At 53.1% G+C, this 19,609-nt stretch overlaps 1 protein-coding gene and 1 long non-coding RNA gene across 2 annotated transcripts in view; one reads left to right on the forward strand and one right to left on the reverse strand.

Moving 5' to 3' along the window:
* Window positions 1-9,823, reverse strand: part of LOC135364392 (uncharacterized) — a 59,385-nt gene extending 49,562 nt beyond the window's left edge. The window contains exon 1 of the long non-coding RNA XR_010411354.1: window positions 9,488-9,823. This is a non-coding gene — a long non-coding RNA (uncharacterized LOC135364392). The remainder of the gene's footprint in view (window positions 1-9,487) is intronic.
* Window positions 6,273-17,821, forward strand: LOC123843319 (synapsin-3). Its single transcript, XM_045872649.3, has 4 exons — window positions 6,273-7,911; window positions 8,789-8,876; window positions 13,680-13,971; window positions 17,421-17,821. The coding sequence occupies exons 1-4, from the start codon at window positions 7,780-7,782 to the stop codon at window positions 17,551-17,553; spliced, it is 645 nt and encodes a 214-aa protein (XP_045728605.2). The 5' UTR covers window positions 6,273-7,779; the 3' UTR covers window positions 17,554-17,821.
* Window positions 17,822-19,609: the final 1,788 nt, after the last annotated feature.

Raw genomic sequence — 19,609 nt, forward strand, 5'->3', positions numbered from 1 at the left:
GTGCTCTCTGTCTCTCATTCTCTCTCTCTGAAATAAATAAATAAAATCTTAAAAAAAAAAAAAGAATGAGTAGGAGTTGGGCGCCTGGGAGGCTCAGTTGGTTAAGCAACTGCCTTCGGCTCAGGTCATGATCCTGGAGTCCCGGGATCGAGTCCCGCGTCGGGCTCCCTGCTCGGCGGGGAGTCTGCTTCTCCCTCTCCCGCTCCTCCCTCTTGTACTCTCTCTCTCCTCTCATCCTCTCTCTCAAATAAATAAATAAAATCTTAAAAAAAAAAAAAGAATGAGTGGGAGTTGGGAGGCATTCCTTCATTTCCTTGTCGGTCATCTGTTGAGCACGAGCTGGGAGCCAGGTGTTGAGCGAGGCCCTGGGGAAACGGTGGCAAACAAGACGGACATGGTGTCTCCCTTCCTGGAACTGATGGCTCGGGGGCTCAGAGAAGCAGGAGGTGAGCGAAAGCGAGTGGTCCTGTCCCTTCCAGGCTAGGTTACCAGGGGCAAGTTAAATAACCCTTGTGAACTGCTGCAGCTGTTAATTGGAGGTGATCAGCCAGAGGCTGATCGGGAGACGGAGGCTCGGTAGCTCCCCCAGTAGCAGGCACCACAAGGAGGGGCTGCCTCTCCTTCCTGTCAGCCCCAGGGGTCAGCTGCGGCCCTCGCTCTGGGAGCCCGCCTGTGCCAGCTCGTCTCAGCGAGGGGTGTGCTCGTGACCTTGCCCACCCGAATCATCTGGTCGGGCAGTCATTTCCTTCCCCCAGTGAGCATCCACAGGACATCGTGGTCCTTTCTCCATGGCCTTTCCAGAATGGGAGCCCAGCCTTCTGTGAAGCCTCATGAGCTGCTCACAGATGGCCCCAGCAGGCCACCGTATCCCCTGCTCTGCACAGTTCCAGGTCACGTGGGCCATTCCCGCAAGGGCCGACCTCAGGCACGCGTCCGCTTAGGCCTGGGATTCACTTCCGCTTCTGTAGAGTCATGGGCAGTGCTCGCAAAGCCTGGGACAGAGCTTCCCAATGCCACCTCCCCGGGGGGAGTCTCTGGGGGCCCATAAACGGGCCCCAGCTCCTCCTTCCACCTGGCTTACCTGTTTGCCAGGTAGCCTGATCCCTCCTCGGCAAAACTGACAATGTGGCTTGGCTGGTGCTAGTCCCACCCGGCTGGAGGGGACCATGGACCCATGTTCTCCAGTCTCTCCCACACTGCCCCACCCATGAAGCCCCTTCCTTAACCCTGGGAAGGGGTGGGGGGGCTATGGCCCATGGGATGCAGCCAGTAGGTATTCTGGAAGTTCATCATTGGAAAATAGCCTCTAGAAACCAGTTCTCTCTGGGTCTTGGTCCAGACTTCCACCTTCCATTGAGAAGAAACCCGATTTAGGGGTTGTCTCAGAGCACAGGTCTTCCTAAACTGAAGGGGCCTCACCGGCCAGCCACTGAGGCCAAATACAGGGACCCTGGTCAGAGAGCCCGGGGGGCTCTTGGAGCTCTGAGGACCGAAGGTCGTCCTCAACTGTGGCTGCACGTGAGAATCCCATGGGAAGCTTTAAAGTACAGAGAGTATTCGGACATAGGGCAGGGCCCCCAAATCTGAGTGTTGGGCTTCAAGAAGAGGCTTCCCCAAAATTATTGAGGAAATGAATAGCAAGACTCCAGGTCACTGGTCTCCCGTGCTGAGGGAGAACAGGCTGCAGTGTGTCCCAGCTGACAAGAAGGGTGGCTTGCGGGCGCCTGGGTGGCTCAGTCGGTTGAGCGACTGCCTTCGGCTCAGGTCATGATCCTGGAGTCCCAGGATCCAGTCCGCATCGGGCTCCCTGCTCGGCAGGGAGTCTGCTTCTCCCTCTGACCCTCCTCCCTCTCATGCTCTCTGTCTCTCATTCTCTCTCTCGCAAATAAATTTTAAAAAAAGAAGCGTGGCTTGCTTGGACTGCGGAATCAGACAGAATCTAGGTTTGGAAGCCAGCACTGTGGCTGATTAAGGTCTCTGAGCCTCAGTCTCCTCATCAGAAATATGGGTTCAGCCTTCCTGACAGAGTTGTGGTGGGGGTTAGAGAAGGAAGGGTCAACCCCCACAGAAGGCCTGGTACCTATCAGGAGCTGAAAAGTTGTGAGTTGTCATCCTTCCTTTTCCTTCTGTGATCTCGCATGCTCCTTGCTACAGTTGAATGAAAAAACTGAGCGAGGGACCAGGAGATCTGTGTAATCCTGGCTCTATTACTGCCCTGCTGTGTGACCTGGCCAAGCCACTCTCCCTCTCTGGGCCTCAGTGGGCCTTGGCCATTAAGATGAGAAAGTTAGTTCTAAGAGCATGCCGGCCATGATCTCTCCTCATTCCAGGCCTTATGGCTCAGAGACACAAATAGATCTCAGAGCAGGCGTGCCCCGAGTGACCCTGGAGAGTGAGGAGAGAAACGGGAATATTGACACAAAGTCCCCTGTGACTCCCAAATCCAGCCACCACGAGGGAAGCCAAGTGCAGGCCCGGGAAGACTTCTCCAGATACAACCATCTCCTTGTTGCAAGGGTCAGAGTCCAGCGCTGAAATCTTTCCCCTGCAAAGCAAACTGACCTTGCAGCTCTCAAGTGGCTGGAAAGGGAACATAAGCACTGGGTCCAGAGGGCCAGGCCCGGGCTGGGGGAGCAGCCTGCCAGGCTCCCCCGCCTGCCTGCCCCAGGCTCAGGGCAGAATGCAGCCTTTGTCTCCCTCAGGCTCTCATCTAGCATGGTCAGCATGGTCGCCGAGTCTCCAAGGGCGGCCTGGGAGGGATTTCTGAGCCCTTCAAGCAGCTTTCCCAAGGGAAAAGGACCGCAGGAGGGGCAGGGTGTCCAGGACGGCTCCGGATGGGGACAAGCTCCCCACTGCCACAGAGCCAGCTGGGTCCTGGGGGGCCGGGGCCGGGGTCTCAGAGATTTCTCCCACCCCTCATTCCTTCTCCCCCTCATCCTTCCTCTCTCTCTCTCTCTCTCTCTCTATTGCTTCCTGGCTCCCTTTCTAGTCCCTCTCCTTTCTCCGTCTCTCTCTCTGTCCATTTGTGTCTCTGCCTTCGTATGCCCGTCTGTCTCTCCCACTGCTTCTCTGTTGTCTCCGTCTGTCTGTCTTTCTCGCTGCATCTCTGTCTCTTGTTATTTCTGACCACCGCTCTCCATCTCTGAATGCATGCGCATGGCACTATCTGTCCTGCGGCCTGTTTGTCCGTGTCTCTCAATCTGTCTCCACCTCTCTCTCTCTCCCCCTCTGCTCCCCCTACCTGCTCCCTCCCCCGATGCTCACTGTCTGTCTGTCTATCGGTCTGTGCAGGTACAGGCTGTGGGTGGATAGCTGCTCAGAAATGTTTGGCGGCCTGGACGTCTGCGCTGTCAAGGCCGTCCACGGCAAGGATGGCAGAGATTACATCATTGAGGTGAGGGCGGGCGTGCAGGACGGACAGGGCCCACGTGTGGGCTCCAGCGTGCTCGGCTCTGTCCCAGCCCGGGGCCTGGGCACATGAGGCTCCCAGAGCTTCTCACCCACCGGCCTCACACAGCTCTCCATCCCCTCCCTCGGCAGCATCTCAAGCCTCTGAGCTCCGGACATGAAGTTTGACGACCCCTGGGCCTAAGGGCAGGGGAGTGCATCAGGCCACGAGTCAGCAAGACTGTGTGCCATTGGGCCTCTGAAATTTTCTGTGTCCACGTGTGTAAACAGGGCACGTGTCCCTAGTCACCACGCAGAGGTTCCATCCTCTGTCCGTTCAACACACTTGTCCTTAGGGGCTCCCCAGGCCTAGGCATGGGTGTGGCTCTGGGGACAGAGCTGTGACCGAGACGGACATGGGGTGTAGTGGGGAAAGAGGATGAAAAACAAGTCATGGAGGACACTGAACCCAGGGAACGCAGCACTGCAGGGGTGTGAATGGAAGGAAAGATGGAGGGAAATAGAATTGTAAGAGAGTCTCTCCACAACCCTCCTGCAGCCCATGCCTCTCCCGGGCCCACAGTCCCCTGCCGTCCTCCAGGCCATACCTCTAATCCCACACTCTTCTTCCCCCGCTGACTTCCTGTCAGTGCTCCCCCGACCCCACAGTCCTCCTGTCTCCTCCAGGACTCTGTCCTCTCCCGCTCCTACAGTCCCCCTCTCCCCCCACAACTCCCCTCTGTGCTTCTCCCAATCCCACCGTCTCCCTCTCTCCTCCAGGACTGCCCCCCACCACCGTCCCTCCTGGTCCCACAGTCCTCCTCTGCACCCGAACCCCTCTCCCCTGCCCACACACACAGCTTTCCCCTGAAAATGCCCCTCTGGCCTCAGAGTTCTCCCTTCTCTCCCCAAATACACATCTCCGAGGTCACACCCCCCACAGCCCCTTGCAGGGCTCCCCTTCCGAGGCCTTCTCAAGCCACAGCGGACGGGTGGTGCTGACACAAGGCCAAGACACGTGACGGAGAGCCCTGCGGTCGCCCCCTCCCCGGCTTGCGGGCGGCTAATGGCAAGCACATGGCTGGGTGACCAGGAGCCAGCTCGTCCTCCAGGCCCGCGTGCCTCGCCGCTCCCCGGGCCCCGCGGCGCGGCAGGGCCAGGTGACTCCCCGGGGGGGGGGGGGAGCCCTGCTGCTTGCTGCCAGCCACACCAGGAGGGCATCGGCAGCCTGCCCGGGGAGGGGCCACCCTTGGATGGACACCGTCCCTCTACCCTCCGCAGAGAGGCCGGAAAACTCCCAGGATGAGCTACATTTGTATTTGCAGAGTCCATCCTGCTCTGGAAAACTGGCTGCCACCATAACTGAAAGCACCGCCCCCAACCCAGGAACCCCTTCTCCGAGGCGGTATTGGAGGGGTCAGAAGCACACTTGCTCCTGAGCCAGAGCCAGGCTGCCTCCTGGAGGCATGAGTTTCCCGCCTTCCTGAGCATGTCCTGGGAGCTTTGGACCGGGGGGAACCCAGGGCCTCCTGCCTGGGGCGTTGCATCTCTTGAGACCGCCCCGGCCCCCCTGCGTCTGCATCTCCTCACAGGGACCACCAGACACGAGCTCGCAGCTTGGCACACACGCGGTCATCCGTCCTTGGCTAACGAGCCCCTGCGCGGGGCACCAGGCTCCCAGCCGGGTGATGGGGATATAGCAGCGACCATGGCGGCAGGGACCCTTCCTCCTAGAGCTCCCATCCAGAGAGGTGACAGCGATCATGGAGGAAGGGCTCCTGGACTCCCCTTCCCCTCCCTCCCGTGAGTTTAGCCCCTTCTCCCTTGCATTCTCTCTGCCCCGAGAACGCCTGCCTATTTGAGTTTTCTCAACATTTGTTCTGAGGAAATAAAAGCCTGGACTCGTGGGCCCAGGCTCCCTGCCTCCAGACATTCAGAGGGTCATGGATGAAAGACCTCTTACATTAAAAAAAAAAAAAAAAAAAAAAGCAAAGTTAGTGGGTTTGGACTTTAAAAAAACAAGAAAACAACTTCTCAAAATGTTCCAGGAAAAAAAAAAAAAGATGACTTTTCAGATTGTTTTTTCTCTCAGAAACATTGCAGAGTTGTTTCCCTTGCTTTTGGGTTTACAGCAGGGTCAAGGGAGATGGGGAGCTTGCTACCAGGAAGATAATAGGTATTTTTCCCCACTCAGGAAAAAAAAAGGCAGAAGAAATCCAAAAATACCGTTTTCCTCAGCCACCTCTGTGGTGAGAACATAAAATTTGTATGACATGTTTTGTGAAGATCCTCACAGTAGAATACTCAGGGGAAGGACCCTTGACCTTGTCCTCCATGGCCTGTCCAGGGAATGATATTGCTCACTGGAAAAATGTTTCCTTGGGGGAGACCAGAATGTCCACTTCCTTTGGCTTTGTCCACCATGGGGGATTCCAAAATGCTCTGACCTCAGGTTCCTTTGTGGTGGCTGTTTTCCACAGCAGGGAGTGTAGGAAACAGAAACCGGAAGAGAAGATGATGGGTAGGGTCAGGGGGAGGAAGGACAGGCCTGTGTCCATCCAGACAGACTCCACAGTTATAACTCAGTTCAGCCCACATAGACCAAGAGGCTGCCCGTGTGCCGGCACTGGGATCTGGAATGCCAAGGACTCTGGCCCAACCCATAAGGAGCTCAATTTGAGGAGAGTTCTCAGGACCGTGCTAGAATCAACATTCACATCCTTGAGTTTGCTTTTCAGCCTCCCAACCAGAGTGGGTGCTTTAGACAAATAGACCCCTAAAAGCCCCACCTGGAAGGGTCTTCACAGCTGCCCAGACCCCTCAATTTACGGTTGAGGGAAACAAGGGCCCACAGAGGAAACGTGACCTGTCCAAGATCACACAGCGAGTCTATAGCAGAACATAGGCTTGGATTCCAGGTTCCCGTTCCTGGTTTTCACCACAGAGAGCCGTTCAGTGCTCGGTGAGTAATGGAGGGACGGTGGCTTGCTGACAATGTGTCCTTGAACTTACTACTTGTTTGACGCTGAGGTTCCTCATCATTATGATGAAGATGGTAATAGCACCTGCCTCCAAGAGCTGTTCTGGGATTTGTACGAGATCATCCACACCCAGTGCTTGGAACAGTGCCTGGCACATAATAAGTGCTTAAAAACACAGCACACACTGGTATCCTTATCATTATGAGCAGGACTTATTGCAAGGACCTTTCATTTCTCCATCGTAGGAGTTACTGAGGGCATATCTGTCGATCAGGACTCCAGGCCCATCCCTGACCTCAGGGACTCACGGTCTGGTTGGAGAGACACAGGTAAACAGGAGATGTCAGCATTGTGGGTAAGCTCTCTGATGGGACAACCAATGTGAGGACAGCAGGGGTGTAGATGAGCAGCTGGTTAGAAGTTGCTCGGTCAGAGAAGAAGGGCTTAGCTTCGTGTTCCAGGAAGGATGAGAAGGAATTAAGTGAAGAGTGAGCGGAGGGAATGGACATAGATAAGGACCCAGTCAGAAGAGAGAACCTGGTGAGTCCAGAGCTTGGGAAAAGGGGAAACAAGGCTGTGCATTTGACGGCCGTCGGGTGGATGAACAGGCCCGGACTCCCACAGTGGAGGAGGGGAGAGAGTGCCTGCCTAGGCCTCACTCCCCTTCCAGTCCTTCCACGGCTGCCCATGCCTGGGGAGATCACCTGCATGGTTGGCCCGCGCGACTTTGGCCAAGTCCCTTCCCATCTTTAGGCCTCAGTTTCCCCATCTGCAAAAAGAGCGAGATGAGCAAATGTGATCTCACAGGACCCCTCCCAATATAAGCACTTCGCCTCCTTCAGAAGCACGCCATTCCCTGTGGAATATGTTTCTCTCCAGGCACATGTTCTGCCAGAACCCCTGAGAACAGGCCTTTCCTCATCCCTGTTCTCTCCGAACCCGGGGTCAACTCCAGCCCATGTCATTTTTTGGTCATAATTGAGCCCCCACCTTCACTGCTTCCGGCATTGTGGAAAGCCTTGACCTTGGGCCAAAGTTCAGGAGGTGGGCCCCATGCCTGGGCAGGAGCCAAGGTGGGAAAGGAGGGGGCGGAGACTGGCTCCCCAAAGAAAAGAGCAGAAAAGGTCAGCAAAGGCTCCCTGGCTATTGGTCACATTTCTGTAGCCCAACAAATGTAGGCTGAATTGAACTAAATCCAGAGAGTTGATTAAACGGAACTGCGGGGATCTGGGTGTCTCGGCGGGAGTCATTCCCAGCGAGAGGCGCTGGGCTGGGTGTTTGCTGGGAGAACATCACCATCTAGTGGTCACTTCTGTCCTGAGCCCTGAGCCAGCCCTCCCAGGACGTGTTGCCTGGCTGCCTGGCTACCGGGCAAGGGGTTCCCTCAGGCCTCCTTTCTCTCCCACAGGTGATGGACAGCTCAATGCCCTTGATCGGAGAGCACGTGGAAGAGGACAGACAGCTGATGGCCGACCTCGTTGTCTCCAAAATGAGCCAACTCCTGATACCAGGGGGCACAGTGCCCTCGCCCCTGAGGCCTTGGGTAAGGTTCTCGGGAGCACAGGAGACTTTGTACCCGTGAGAAATGCTGGGCTGTCTGGGACTGGGGAGCCTCTGGATCCAAAGGAGATAGTCCTAGAATGGAACCAGCCTGGGGAGAAGGGAATGGGGTGTCGCTGGAGGCTGGGCATGCGAGCTTGCACCCCTGCTCCGGACAGGGGAGTTTGGGAGGCTCTGAGACCTTCCTCCTTCCATCATAGATAGAAAAACCTTGTCTCGACTGCACTTGCAGGCAGAGATTATTAATGTAAGAAGTCAGTTGTCCCTTCTGTGCCCTCCGTCCTAGGCCCAAGCAGGGCGCAGCGGGTGCGTGTGGGTGTGTGTGTATGGCCGTGTGCATGCACGCATGGGCGTGTGTACGTGCACGCGTGCCCTTTGCGTGTTCCCAGGGCACCAGTCAATAGGGACTATTGTGCCTTCTGTCTCTCCATCCCCCAACCTCGACAAGCTCCCACATAGCTCCTCCCTTCCATGGCGCTCACCACAGATTACCAGATCGTTCTCCAAAGAATTCGCTAGCACTCAGCTTTCTGGAAAAGCAAGTCTCAAAACCTGCTCCCCCCGCCCCCCACAAGAACAAATCTATGATGGTAGCTGTCGGAATGATGGTTATACTTGAGGGGTTGCTGGCTGGGAAGGGCGTGGGGCAGCCTCCTCGCCTGGAATGCTCTGGCCTGATCCGGGTGGTGGCTACACAGATGTATACGCATGTAAAAACTCATGACCGTGTACTCCCACTAACTGTGCGCCTTAGGTAATACGTCTTACCTCCGTGGTAACAAGATCTAAGTCCTGCCTTCCCACGCAGGAAGCGGAGGGCTGTGGCAATCACGACAGGCTTCTTTCCTCTCCTGCTCTAGGCTGCACACGCTAAACCAGCAAAATCCCCGGGGCCAGCCCAGCTGGGGCCTCTGCTTGGACAGCCACAGTCACGGCCACCCACACAAGGTAAGAGCCACAGGTCACCAAGGGAAAGCAGACAGGGAGGATGCTGAAATGCCCTGAGGGGTCCATGGGTGCTCTCCAGAAGGCACTCTGGGAAAATCCGCCGCAGTGCTGTGTCCACAGAATACGTGCATTCGCTCTGTGGGCTGGATGGATGAGACTGTGATGTCTGTCACCCCCTTCAACTCAGGCAGGAAGGACGGGGAGACAGGTGACTGCTGAGCACCTCCGCCGTGCCAGGCACCGGGCAAGGGACTTTCTCATCTACCCCCCCCCCCTTTATTTTTCTTGTCTCCCAAGCACTCCCCAGTGAAAGCATCAGTATGTCCTTTTTCCAGAGGTGGCCATGGCACAAGTAGAAAATGCAGGTTTATACGTGTGGCTTTTCAGATCTTTGAGAAGGTGTCTTGTTTCTTAGCCACTAGTGGTGCCTAATTATGGATTTATGAGCCAAGCAGCCAGACAGAGAGAGAAAGAAACACAGAACATTGATAAGACTTCGTCGATGGAAATTCTCCCTCAAAAAATATTCCAGCATTGCTGTGTAAATGCTGACACTTAGGAGAGAACGGATAAACTCGTGATGACAGGAGGGAGCCATGGCAATAACTAACTTTCTCACGGAACGTCACCACCTCTGTGTTGTCCCGCGCAGGCCTGGCGGGGGACACCGCATGCCGCCGCCTCGCTCAGCTCGCTTGCAGCCAGAACCTTCCAGATGCGCCCCCTGCTCTAGCACCAGCTTGGAGCTTCCGTGCAGCTCTGCATCAAGAGGCCCCACCGGCTGGTTTCATGACAATCTTCTTAAGAATCTCCTTAGAACCTGTCAGAAAGGAAAAGCTTGACTCACGTTGTGGCCTTTCCAGTTGCTTTGATTAAAGTGACATATTCATGGTTTCTTGGGACAATCCGGCCTTGGGCATTAAATGGCATCGTCTTCCACGGGTCTCGGATAAAGGGCCCAGTCCATCTTTCTTGTGTCTGCGTCTCTTCTCAGAAAAGCAGAAAGTATTCAAGAAAAGGGAGATTGCATAACTTCCATAACTGTGTGCATGGACGTCGGGATTCTTCGTGAGGCAGATAGACGTGTTTTTGAATCCTCCTCCTCATCTCAGTACTCTTAAGTCTTAGGCAGGTCTCGTCGTTTCTCCGAGGCTTGGTCTCCCCAGGGATATAACCGCTGCCCTGGGTAGTTATGGGGAGCTGTCCATGGGCAGCAAGGTGCCTGGCGCGGGGGTATCGCCCAGGTGCTAGCTCAGTTTACTAGGAATAACTATCTATATAACTTCCACTGTTAAAAACTTACACACAATAACATGTGTCTTATTAACAATTAAAATATCCATGTTGTTCTTAATGATCATTACCGTTAACCGTCCTTAGAAATAAAGCAGCCCCACTACCCTCCTGCCTAGAGGTAATTCTATCATTATAAATGTTCAAAAATGATTTATTCATCCCCCTGCCGGGCTCCTGGCTGTGCCTCTGCCCTGCCCTGCCCTCTCCTTTCCCGCTCTGCCCCAGGACTTACTTTTTTAAAACACATTTGAACCGAGCACTTTTTAAAACAGAGAACTACTGTATTCTGGTTTCCTCTCCGGCCCAGAGTACAGACATGCTTGATAAAGAGATATTATTTTAAGGGACACGGGCTAAACACACTTTTTAGTGAGTTGAAAAACAATTAATTTAAAACCAATTAAGATAATTAAAGCAAATGCTCATTGAATTAACATTCAGATTAAAAATAACAAGGCTAATTAAAAAACAATGCTTTCATTGAGTTCCCAAAATAACAGGATCACATTATTAACTTGTTTGTTTGAACTCACCATAAAAAGTGAAGTTTTCTTTTAACGAACCTCGTAATTTTTTAGCACCAATCCTGGTGCTTAGGCAAATACTTTCTATATATAAGTTAATGGGTTTTTGTATGTGCTGAAATTAAAAATACTAAATTGTTTGCTTTGCCAAGACACTGAAAGAAATGAGTGTCTCTTGAGGAAGCCCAGGTGTCTAAGGGATTCGACAAATTGTTAATAAATAAATGAATGAATGAGGATCCAGATTTTTCCAAGATATTATTGGCCCCGGGGTAGGGGAGGAGACGGGAAGACTTGAGATAAAAGTAGAGAACAGAGGTTTTCTTTGACCGGAAGTGGGTTTAAGACACACAAGAGGAAGCCAGCATTTAGAAATCGGGAGCTTTGGCACAAATACCTCGATTTCAAGTTCTCTGGATAGAGCAGAAGCTCTGGAAGCCAGGGGCTCGGGTTCCTCCTCAGCAAGTGTCCTCTGACAGTCCCAGCGGCTCCCTAGGACAGCAGGACTCCGCCATTTGCCTCAGGCCCCGCCCCTCCCTAGTGTCACCTTCACAGCAATGTAGTGTCGATCCTTACTTCCTTTAGCTTGCACCTCTTTGGAGAAAGAGTTCTCCGAACTATGTTTGTATCTCAAGGGAAAATTTTTTTTTAATTTAAAGTAGCAGTCTGCTTGGGCTGCCATGATTTTTTGGACACTTGCCTGCTTCATTTATTTCGGCGTTTGGGGTGGAGATCACTGGGCCCTCCGAACCACCAGGACAGACAGCGACGAGGGCGGTGCACAGCAAATCAAGGCCATGTGCAATCACTTGCTAAATCTTGGCTGCCATTCAGTCCAGCGTCGGAAGTGCTGCCCGGGCTCCCAAGAACGTCCACACTGGGAGGGATGTGGAGGGTCTGCTCCGAGGGCCTCATTTTACAGACAAGAGTCCAGAAACCCCGAGAAAAGTGACTTACTCACTCGTGGCCGCAGAGCAAGTTAACGCGAGACTGGAGTTAAGACCTGGGGCTCCTGGTGCCGCCAGACATGCAGGTCGTGCCCTCTGCAAAGGTCCCGGCTGGGATGACGTCGGAGGGCAAAGGTCAGCTGAAGCCTCGGCCCAGCTCCTCTTGCACCTGGCTCAGGGCGGCCACCCCGGGAGGAGAGCACCTTTTCTGCATTTGCACAAAGATGTGAGGACTCAGGGCAGCCCTGCATGGCATAGTTTCGGGGGTTTGTTTTTTGTTTGTTTGTTTTTTAAGGAAAAAAGAGAAAACGAAACAGAGCTTTGAGTCAAAGAGATGTAGGTTTGAATGTTGGCTCTCCCCTTATTAAAAGTGACAGCTCGAGCAAGTCGCAGTATATCTGGGACTCAGCTTCTTTGGAAAAATGGGGACATTTGTGGGGATCATGCCTAACCCGCAGCGCGATGCCAGGCTGCCCAGCCCTAGGCTGGGGGTGTAGTGGGCTCAGTAAGACCCGGGGAGGGCAGATGAGCGGAAGCCGCGTTAGGAAAGGGCCCCGGAGACGGGCCCCAGCCCCTTTGAACTCCCAGTCTCCTCACCTGTCTGAAGTGATCTCAACAAAGCCAGGCGAGGACAACTGTGCTGCAGGCCCCCATCTGTTTGGGCAAAATGCAATTCACTCAGCAGCCCCGACACTCGGGCTTCGAGGATGAGGAGAGAGCACCTTGCTTGCCTGGGGCCTTGGAGTTCCACTCAGTCATTTCTGGGCGGCTAAAATGTCCCCAAGTTTATGATGCCCCTTTGCTTGTTGGTGAAGGCCCACATGCTCTGTGCAGTGAGAGGGAGAAGCCAAGACCCCGTGAGCTTCCTGCGGCTACGCCTTCTAGTTGGGAGAACTTGGGGAGGCTCAGTGTGCACCTCTCCGTGATGAGAAGGATGGCATCTTCCCTACCAGCCCCTCTCTAGACCAAATGACATATATGCCTTTGAAAGTTCTTAGAAAAGTGTAAAAAGCTATTGAAAAGTAAGGGATAATCCATTGTTTCGAAAGGAATACATCTTCGGTGTGGGAAACATCAGTGAGCCAAAGGAAGAGAATTAACCCCACCACTTTAGTAATCATGAGCCGTGGCTCGTTACTCAAAGCGCGGAGAGCAGAAGGATCACCTGGGAGCTTGTTAGAGATGCAGAACCCCAGATCCCCCCGGTAGGAGTCTGTGTGGGCCGCCATAACAAAATACCATAGACGGAGTAGCTTCGACAAAAGACATTTATCCTCTCTCTGTCCTGGAGGCTGGAAGTCCAAGGTCAAGGTGCCAACAGGACTGAAATTTCTCCCCATGGCTTGTGGACATCACCTTCTCACTGTGTCTTCATGTGGCCTTTCCCCTGTGTGGCCCCTGGGGTCTCTCTCTCTCTCTCTCTTCTAAGGACTCCAGTCCTATTGGATTAGGGCCTCACCCTCATGACATCATTTAACAATAAAGAGTTCCTTTAGGGCCCTATCTCCAAATGCAGTCACCTTGAGGGTGAGGACTTCTAAATATGAATGGGGGGGTGGGACACAGTTCGGTTCACCACACTCTCCCTCCCGTACCTCCTGTATCAGAATCTTTATTTTGACAAGATCCCCCAGTGATTCGTGTGCACATTAAAATTAGAGACACGCTGGTTTGAGGGGACAACTTTCCAGTCTTTATGTTTTACATAGCTACATACGTATGTGCTAAAATGGAATAAACCTGTACGTGCTATTTTGTAAGCTGCCTTTTTGTTCAGCAGTATATATTTAGCACATATTGTCAACAATATTCTGTCATTTACTATGATTCTGCCATATCATATATGATGGCCACAGCATATTCCATTATATGGATGTATCTTAATGTTCCCGATCAGTTCCGCAACTGGGCATTTATATTGTTTTCAGCTTTTCACTGTTAAAAAAACACTGTAATGAACATCCTTGAAGCCATATTTGTGCACAGCCATGTTTATCTTAAGAAAAACTTGAACGTCATCACTTTTCCCCCTCTAGGGGGCCCTCGCCAAACTCCGACCCAGCCGCCGGCGCGATCTGGAAGCCCGTCCCAGCAGAGGCTCTCCCCCCAGGGCCAGCAGCCCCTGAGCCCCCCATCTGGATCTCCGCAACCGCAGAGATCACCAGGCTCTCCGCAGCTGTCCCGGGCATCCAGTGGCAGTTCTCCAAACCAGGCCTCCAAGCCAGGCGCCCCCCTCACCTCCCAGCCCCGGCCCCCCGTTCAAGGCCGGAGCGCCTCCCAACAGGGGGAAGAGTCCAAGAAGCCAGCACCGCCCCACCCTCATCTCAAGTAAGTGCTCTGGGGTTGGGCAGGGTCAAGGGTGGAGTTGGGCTGGGGCAGAGCTGGGCTGACTCGGGACAGGGACTCGGAGACAAAGGGCCTCACCCAGATTTTAAATGGGTAGGAGGCCTAGAGGATGGAACTTGGATGACTGGCAGGACTCAGGAGGTCAAGAGTATAGGGTAGATCCCACCACCATCCTCCAGATACACGCACACCAGTTATCTCTTGCTGCATAAGAAACCTCCCCGAAACAGTAGCTTAAGAAAACAGCCATTTTTTTCGTTCAAAATTTTTTGATTCAGCAATTTATGCTGAGTTTGACTCACCTGGGAGATTCTTTGGCTGGTCTCTCCTGTAGAGTTGCCAGATAAGATACAGGATGGCCAGTTGGACTTGCATTTCAGACACGTGATGAATAATTTTGAGTATAAGTATATCCTCAAATATTGCATGGGCTATACTTACACTAAAAAAGTATTTATTTTTCATCTGAAATTCAGATTTAACTGGGTAGCCTGTATTTTTATTACTAAATCTAACAGCCCTACTCTGCTGGGATCGTGATATGGCTGCAGTCATCTGGCATCTTCACCGGGGCTGGATGGTCCAAGAGAGCCTTACACACACATCTGCTGTCAGCTAGGCCTCTCTCTTTCGTGGGCCACAACCTCCTTCAGGCTGGGCCCCGCCTCCTCACAGGGTAGAATTCCACCCCCAAAGAGCACAGGTAGAAGCTTCAAGGCCTCCTGAGGCCCAGCTTGAAGGTACACAAGGTCATTTCATCGCACCACATGCTTTTGGTCAAAGCAACTCACGTGGCCAGCGAGGCCCTTGGTAGGAGGACCTGCAAAGCCACATTGCGAACGGCTAGACCCCAGGCACGGGAGGAACTGTGGCCGTCATGCCATGTTTGTAAACGACCCATCACGATACACACACTCGTCCCCTTTCCTCTCAAGCCCATCTCTCGGTTTGAGGCCAGAGAGGTCCCAGATGTGTTTTCTTGGGAAAGCCCCCCCCTTCCTGCAATGCCAAGCACTAGTATCGATAAGCATAGTCTCACTCCCAGCATCCCGTGTCCACTTACCATGTGCCAAGCACTTCACCTAGTTGGGGGTTTTCTTCAATTCTCACAAGCTTAGGAGTTAGTAACTATTATTATCTGCATTTTACAAATGAGGAGGAGATGAATAACTTGCCAGAGTTCCCACTGTTGGTGAGCGGAAGAGCTAGGATTGAGCACAAGGCATCCAGTCCCTGGATCGGGCTAACCATAATGTGTTTGAATGGTGATCCATTCACATGGCTCCTCTGATATCTAAAAGATATTAACAATACCAAAGATACACAGTAAAAAACCTTCCTCCTGCCTCATTCCTATCCAGTGCCTTCCTGCCCCCCTGCTCCCCAGAGGTGACCACTCTTGTTTGTTCCTTGTGCGGTCCTCCAGTGTTTCCTTGCACAAATACAAAAATATATGTTGGTTCCCTCCCCCTGCTTTTTACAAATGGTAGTACTTACTATCCACCCCATTCTCCTTGCTTTTTACATTTAACGATAAATCCTGAAGTTCTTCCATCAGTTCACTGAAATTTTCTCCTTTTCACAGCTGTATTATATTCCTTTTTAAAATTTTATTATGTTAGTCATCAAACATTACATCATTAGTTTTTGATGTGGTGTTCCATGATTCATTGTTTGTGCATAACACCCAGTGCTCCATGCAGAACATGCCCTCTTTAATACCCATCACCAGGCTAACCCATCCACCCACCCCCTTGCCCTCTAACACCCTCAGTTTGTTTCCCGGAGTCCATAGTCTCTCATGGTTCGTCTCCCCCTCCAATTCCCCCCCCCTTCATTTTCCCCTTCCTTCTCCGAACGTCCTCCATGCTATTCCTTATGTTCCACAAATAAGCGAAACCATATGATGATTGTCTTTCTCTGCTTGACTTATTTCACTTACACAGCTGTATTGTATTCCACTGTATAGCTGTACTATAATCTAACTCATCTGCCACAAACAGAAATGTGGTTTGCTCATGCAGAGAAGGCGGCCGTGAATAACCTTGCACACACACTCTCACGTGTGCAGGATCAGCTGTAGAGAAGATGCCAGCAAGGGTGGTGTTGGAGCCAAGGGGAAAGGCATTGTGAATTTGATAGGCATTAGCAAGAGGTCCTCCGGGCAATACGGTGCCGTGGGTGAGAGCCCAGACTCGAGAGTCAGACCACCTGGTTTCAAATCCCAGCTCTCCCACTTAAAAGCTGGATGACCTCAGAAACATGACTCAACCTCTCTGTGCTTCTACTTCCTCACATGCGAAGTGGGGACAGGAGGACTTACCCCACAGGCTTCTTATGAGGATTAAAATGAGTTTATGCACAGTTAGCGCTTAGAATGCTACTGGCAATTTATAGGTGTATCTGAGACAACCTCTCCCACGCGAAGAGGTGCAGCCCAGCTCATCCCAGGTCAGGAGAGGGCTTTGGAATTTTGGATAGTAAGTACTGACCCTATAGTAATCCAGCTAGAAACACTTAAATCTCCTGATTTACTGCTTTGAAGTATTATGTGGTTCAGTTCAAGTCAGCAGGTGTTTATCAGATCCCCAATCTGCACCTAGTCCTGGATAAGGCCCGTGCGGCATAAGCAAGGGGTACAAGATGGTCCCCGTTTGGGAGAGGATTTGGGTTTTATGGTGATGACAAGGCTGTGTGGGACTTTCTTACACTGTGGCCTTTGACAGCATCTCTTCCTGTGTCTGTCACCTCCACCAGAGTGCGAGCCCCCTGAGAGCAAGGGGATTCATCTCCACGGCCCTGTCACCTAGCGCTAGGCCGGCTCAAACAGCGGGCGCCCTGAGGATCCCAAGGCGGGTCGGAATCGGTAGTAAAGGCTTCAGGGAAAAGGTGGGGATTGAAGCCCCAAGTGGGAGAGAAGAGGCCCAGGGGTGAGCTGGACCGGCCCGCCCTTTTACCGGTGAGGTGAAGGAGGCCCTAAGCCGTGACGCACTTGCCGAGGCCAGAGGGGGCGACAGCAGAGCGGGGTCCGGAACGCGGGCCTCCTGACTCCCAGACTAGTGCCAGGAAGGGCAGGAGGAGGTGCCACAGCCCGAGGCTGATACAGACTTCACAGGTGACCTGGAGGCGGGAGACTGGGCCAGTTGCCAGCCGGTAACGCCTGTCCTCTGAGCAGCCCGGCCTGGTGGGCACTCCCCTGTTACTTGGTGTGAGCCCCAATTTCTGCACCTAAAAATGGAGGACACCAATAACCACCGTGCTGGTGAAAGACTGTGTGTGATGCATTTCGCATCACGTAAGCATTGGGATGCCTGGTTTCCGGTCATCACATCCTCGTGATGACTGGGCTCGCCCTGCCGGCTTCCAGGCAAGCCCTCTCGACTGTGTCTCGGGCCCTGTCGCCCCCAACCCCCCTTGCCTTTCTGTTTCAGCAAATCCCAGTCCCTGACGAACAGCCTCAGCACCTCCGACACCTCCCAGCGCGGGACCCCAAGTGAAGATGAGGCCAAGGCCGAAACCATCCGCAACCTGAGGAAGTCCTTTGCCAGCCTGTTTTCCGACTAACCTGGCCGGGGCTGGAGCAGGGGGTGCTCCATTCCACTCTCCCTTCTCCTGCCTCATCTTCCTTCTCAGCCTTGGTTCCCGATGGGAACAGAATGGAGGGCCTGAGAATATACTCTCTAAATGCCTTTGACCCAGGAACTGAGTATCTATCTATATGTGCTCCCCCTCCCTTCACCATGACATTCCAGCTCATCCAACTCAGTGGTGGGCCTTTGACAGCCTCCGGGTTCCTCAGTTCAGGCCCTAAAGGCATCACATCTCCCTGCCCACCCAGATGCTTGCTCCCCTGCCTCAGATAACCAAGTGAAATGTCTGTGTGTGGCTAGTTTTCACATTTCTTGTTAGTGTTTTGCTTGCCTTCGGGTGAAGGCCCCGAGCCTCCCCTCCATCAGGTGCAGGCACTGGGACCTCAACAACATTGGAGGCAATAATCTTTCGACAGTGTTTTGCAAACAGAAGGAGAAAAGCCCAGCCAGGGGCACCTACTACCTACCCATGCTAGCTCCATCCAGGCTCGAGATCACCCCCCAGGCCAGACAGGCTAAGCCCCATCCCATGTGGCCACCGGTGGGATCCTAAGAACCGTGGAAAGAAATCAGATCCTGTGTGAAAAGTGGGGCCTTCCAGAACACAACAGAAACGGAGGAGATGTCCTGAAGTGCTGCTCACGCCCGGATTGGACGGCCACGGGCAGACCACGGATTCTTTGACGAATCATCACTAGCTCCCAGAGGAGGAGGATGCCCTCAACTTCCCAAAGAGGGAGTCAGGTTAGGACTCCTCCAGCCATTCTGGGGTGTCACCCCACAAGGAACTCTGAATTCCCACCAGGAAGGCTGTCCCCTCCTCCAGGACAGAGGAGGAGCCAGAGAGAGTCCGAGGCACGGGCTGAGAAAGGGCCATGACAGGGACTTCGAGGCTGGCATGCCACGGACTGTTGCCAGCAAGGCACGGGTAGGTTACTCAGTTGTAAAAGGTTCCCATGGTCAAACATGTTTAGGAAACACTGTTTCTATTTCTTGTTTTGAGGTTGGTAGTGCACATTACATGTCCAAGGTCCTCCGGCTTCCTGCGGTAAAGAAATGAGCTTTCACCTTGCTTAACCCAAACTTACTAGACGAAACAAGTTCCCTGCAGAGCTGGCAAATGTCCCGACTCCCTTTCCAAAGCCTGCTCCCTCCATCAGACTGCCTCCCGTGATCAGACAGGGTGCAGGGCTGCCCCGAGTCAGCACGCACCCGGTGCTAGAAACATTGTAGGTGCCAGAACCAGCCTCCTGGGCTCGTTTCGAGCCCAGGACGTTAGAACATAGCCACCACGCTCTCCCCTTGCAGCCATTCTAAGTAGAGGAGAGAAAGCTCCTAGGACAGGGTGTAACACCACGAAGCCCATGTGTTTGGGGAGATCAGGAACAGAGAAAACACTCAAGGCAATCATCCCTTCTGCACGGGAGATTAGGATCGGAAAAAGTCAATCTCACTTGGTTCTCGGTAATAAAATGCAACCCAAAACACACAACAGAGTGGTCACAGGCCCGACAAAGTTTCTCAAAGTGTGGGCACAGCTAGCTTCATTTCAGACCAAAGGAGTCCGGATTTCTGGTCGTAAGGCCCAGACCTGTTGGTTGGTCGGTCTCCCCGAGTATTCTGCGCGCATATTGAAGTCAGACCAGCCGCCCTGCGCTGAGTGGGGAGGGAAGGCCACGCTGCGAGAACAGTACTGATGTGGACGCTTTCCAGCCAGGGACCTGCTCCTTTGCTGAGCAAAACTAGTGGCTTCATAAACTGTGTGGCTGAAATGTTCCCACTTCCCTATAATCCGTCCTAAAACATCTCACATCCAAGCTCCATCTCCCACATACTCCAGCTACAGTAGCACAGACTTCCTTCATCAGGCCAGGCATCCTGATTTCTAGAACCACGCACACGTGATCTATGACATAACACAATAACCAGCATATTGCAAGAAATGTTCCCACTGGTCTGCATACGAGCGTCGAGACCCAGAGTGGTCTTGCAGAGAGCGCAGATCCCCAAAATGGACTGTTTTCTCACAT

This window comes from Mirounga angustirostris, unplaced genomic scaffold (genome assembly GCF_029215605.1).
Source record: "Mirounga angustirostris isolate CCGP_5_RB_7025 unplaced genomic scaffold, mMirAng1.0.hap1 SCAF_5, whole genome shotgun sequence".
Lineage (NCBI taxonomy): Eukaryota > Metazoa > Chordata > Mammalia > Carnivora > Phocidae > Mirounga > Mirounga angustirostris.

Excerpts from the sequence above, each read along its gene's own strand:
- LOC123843319 (XM_045872649.3), top strand. The coding sequence starts at position 7,780 with ATGGACAGCTCAATGCCCTTGATCGGAGAGCACGTGGAAGAGGACAGA. Across the intron at positions 8,877-13,679 it reads GTCACGGCCACCCACACAAG|GGGGCCCTCGCCAAACTCCG; the intron begins GTAAGAGCCACA and ends TTCCCCCTCTAG. Across the intron at positions 13,972-17,420 it reads CCGCCCCACCCTCATCTCAA|CAAATCCCAGTCCCTGACGA; the intron begins GTAAGTGCTCTG and ends TTTCTGTTTCAG.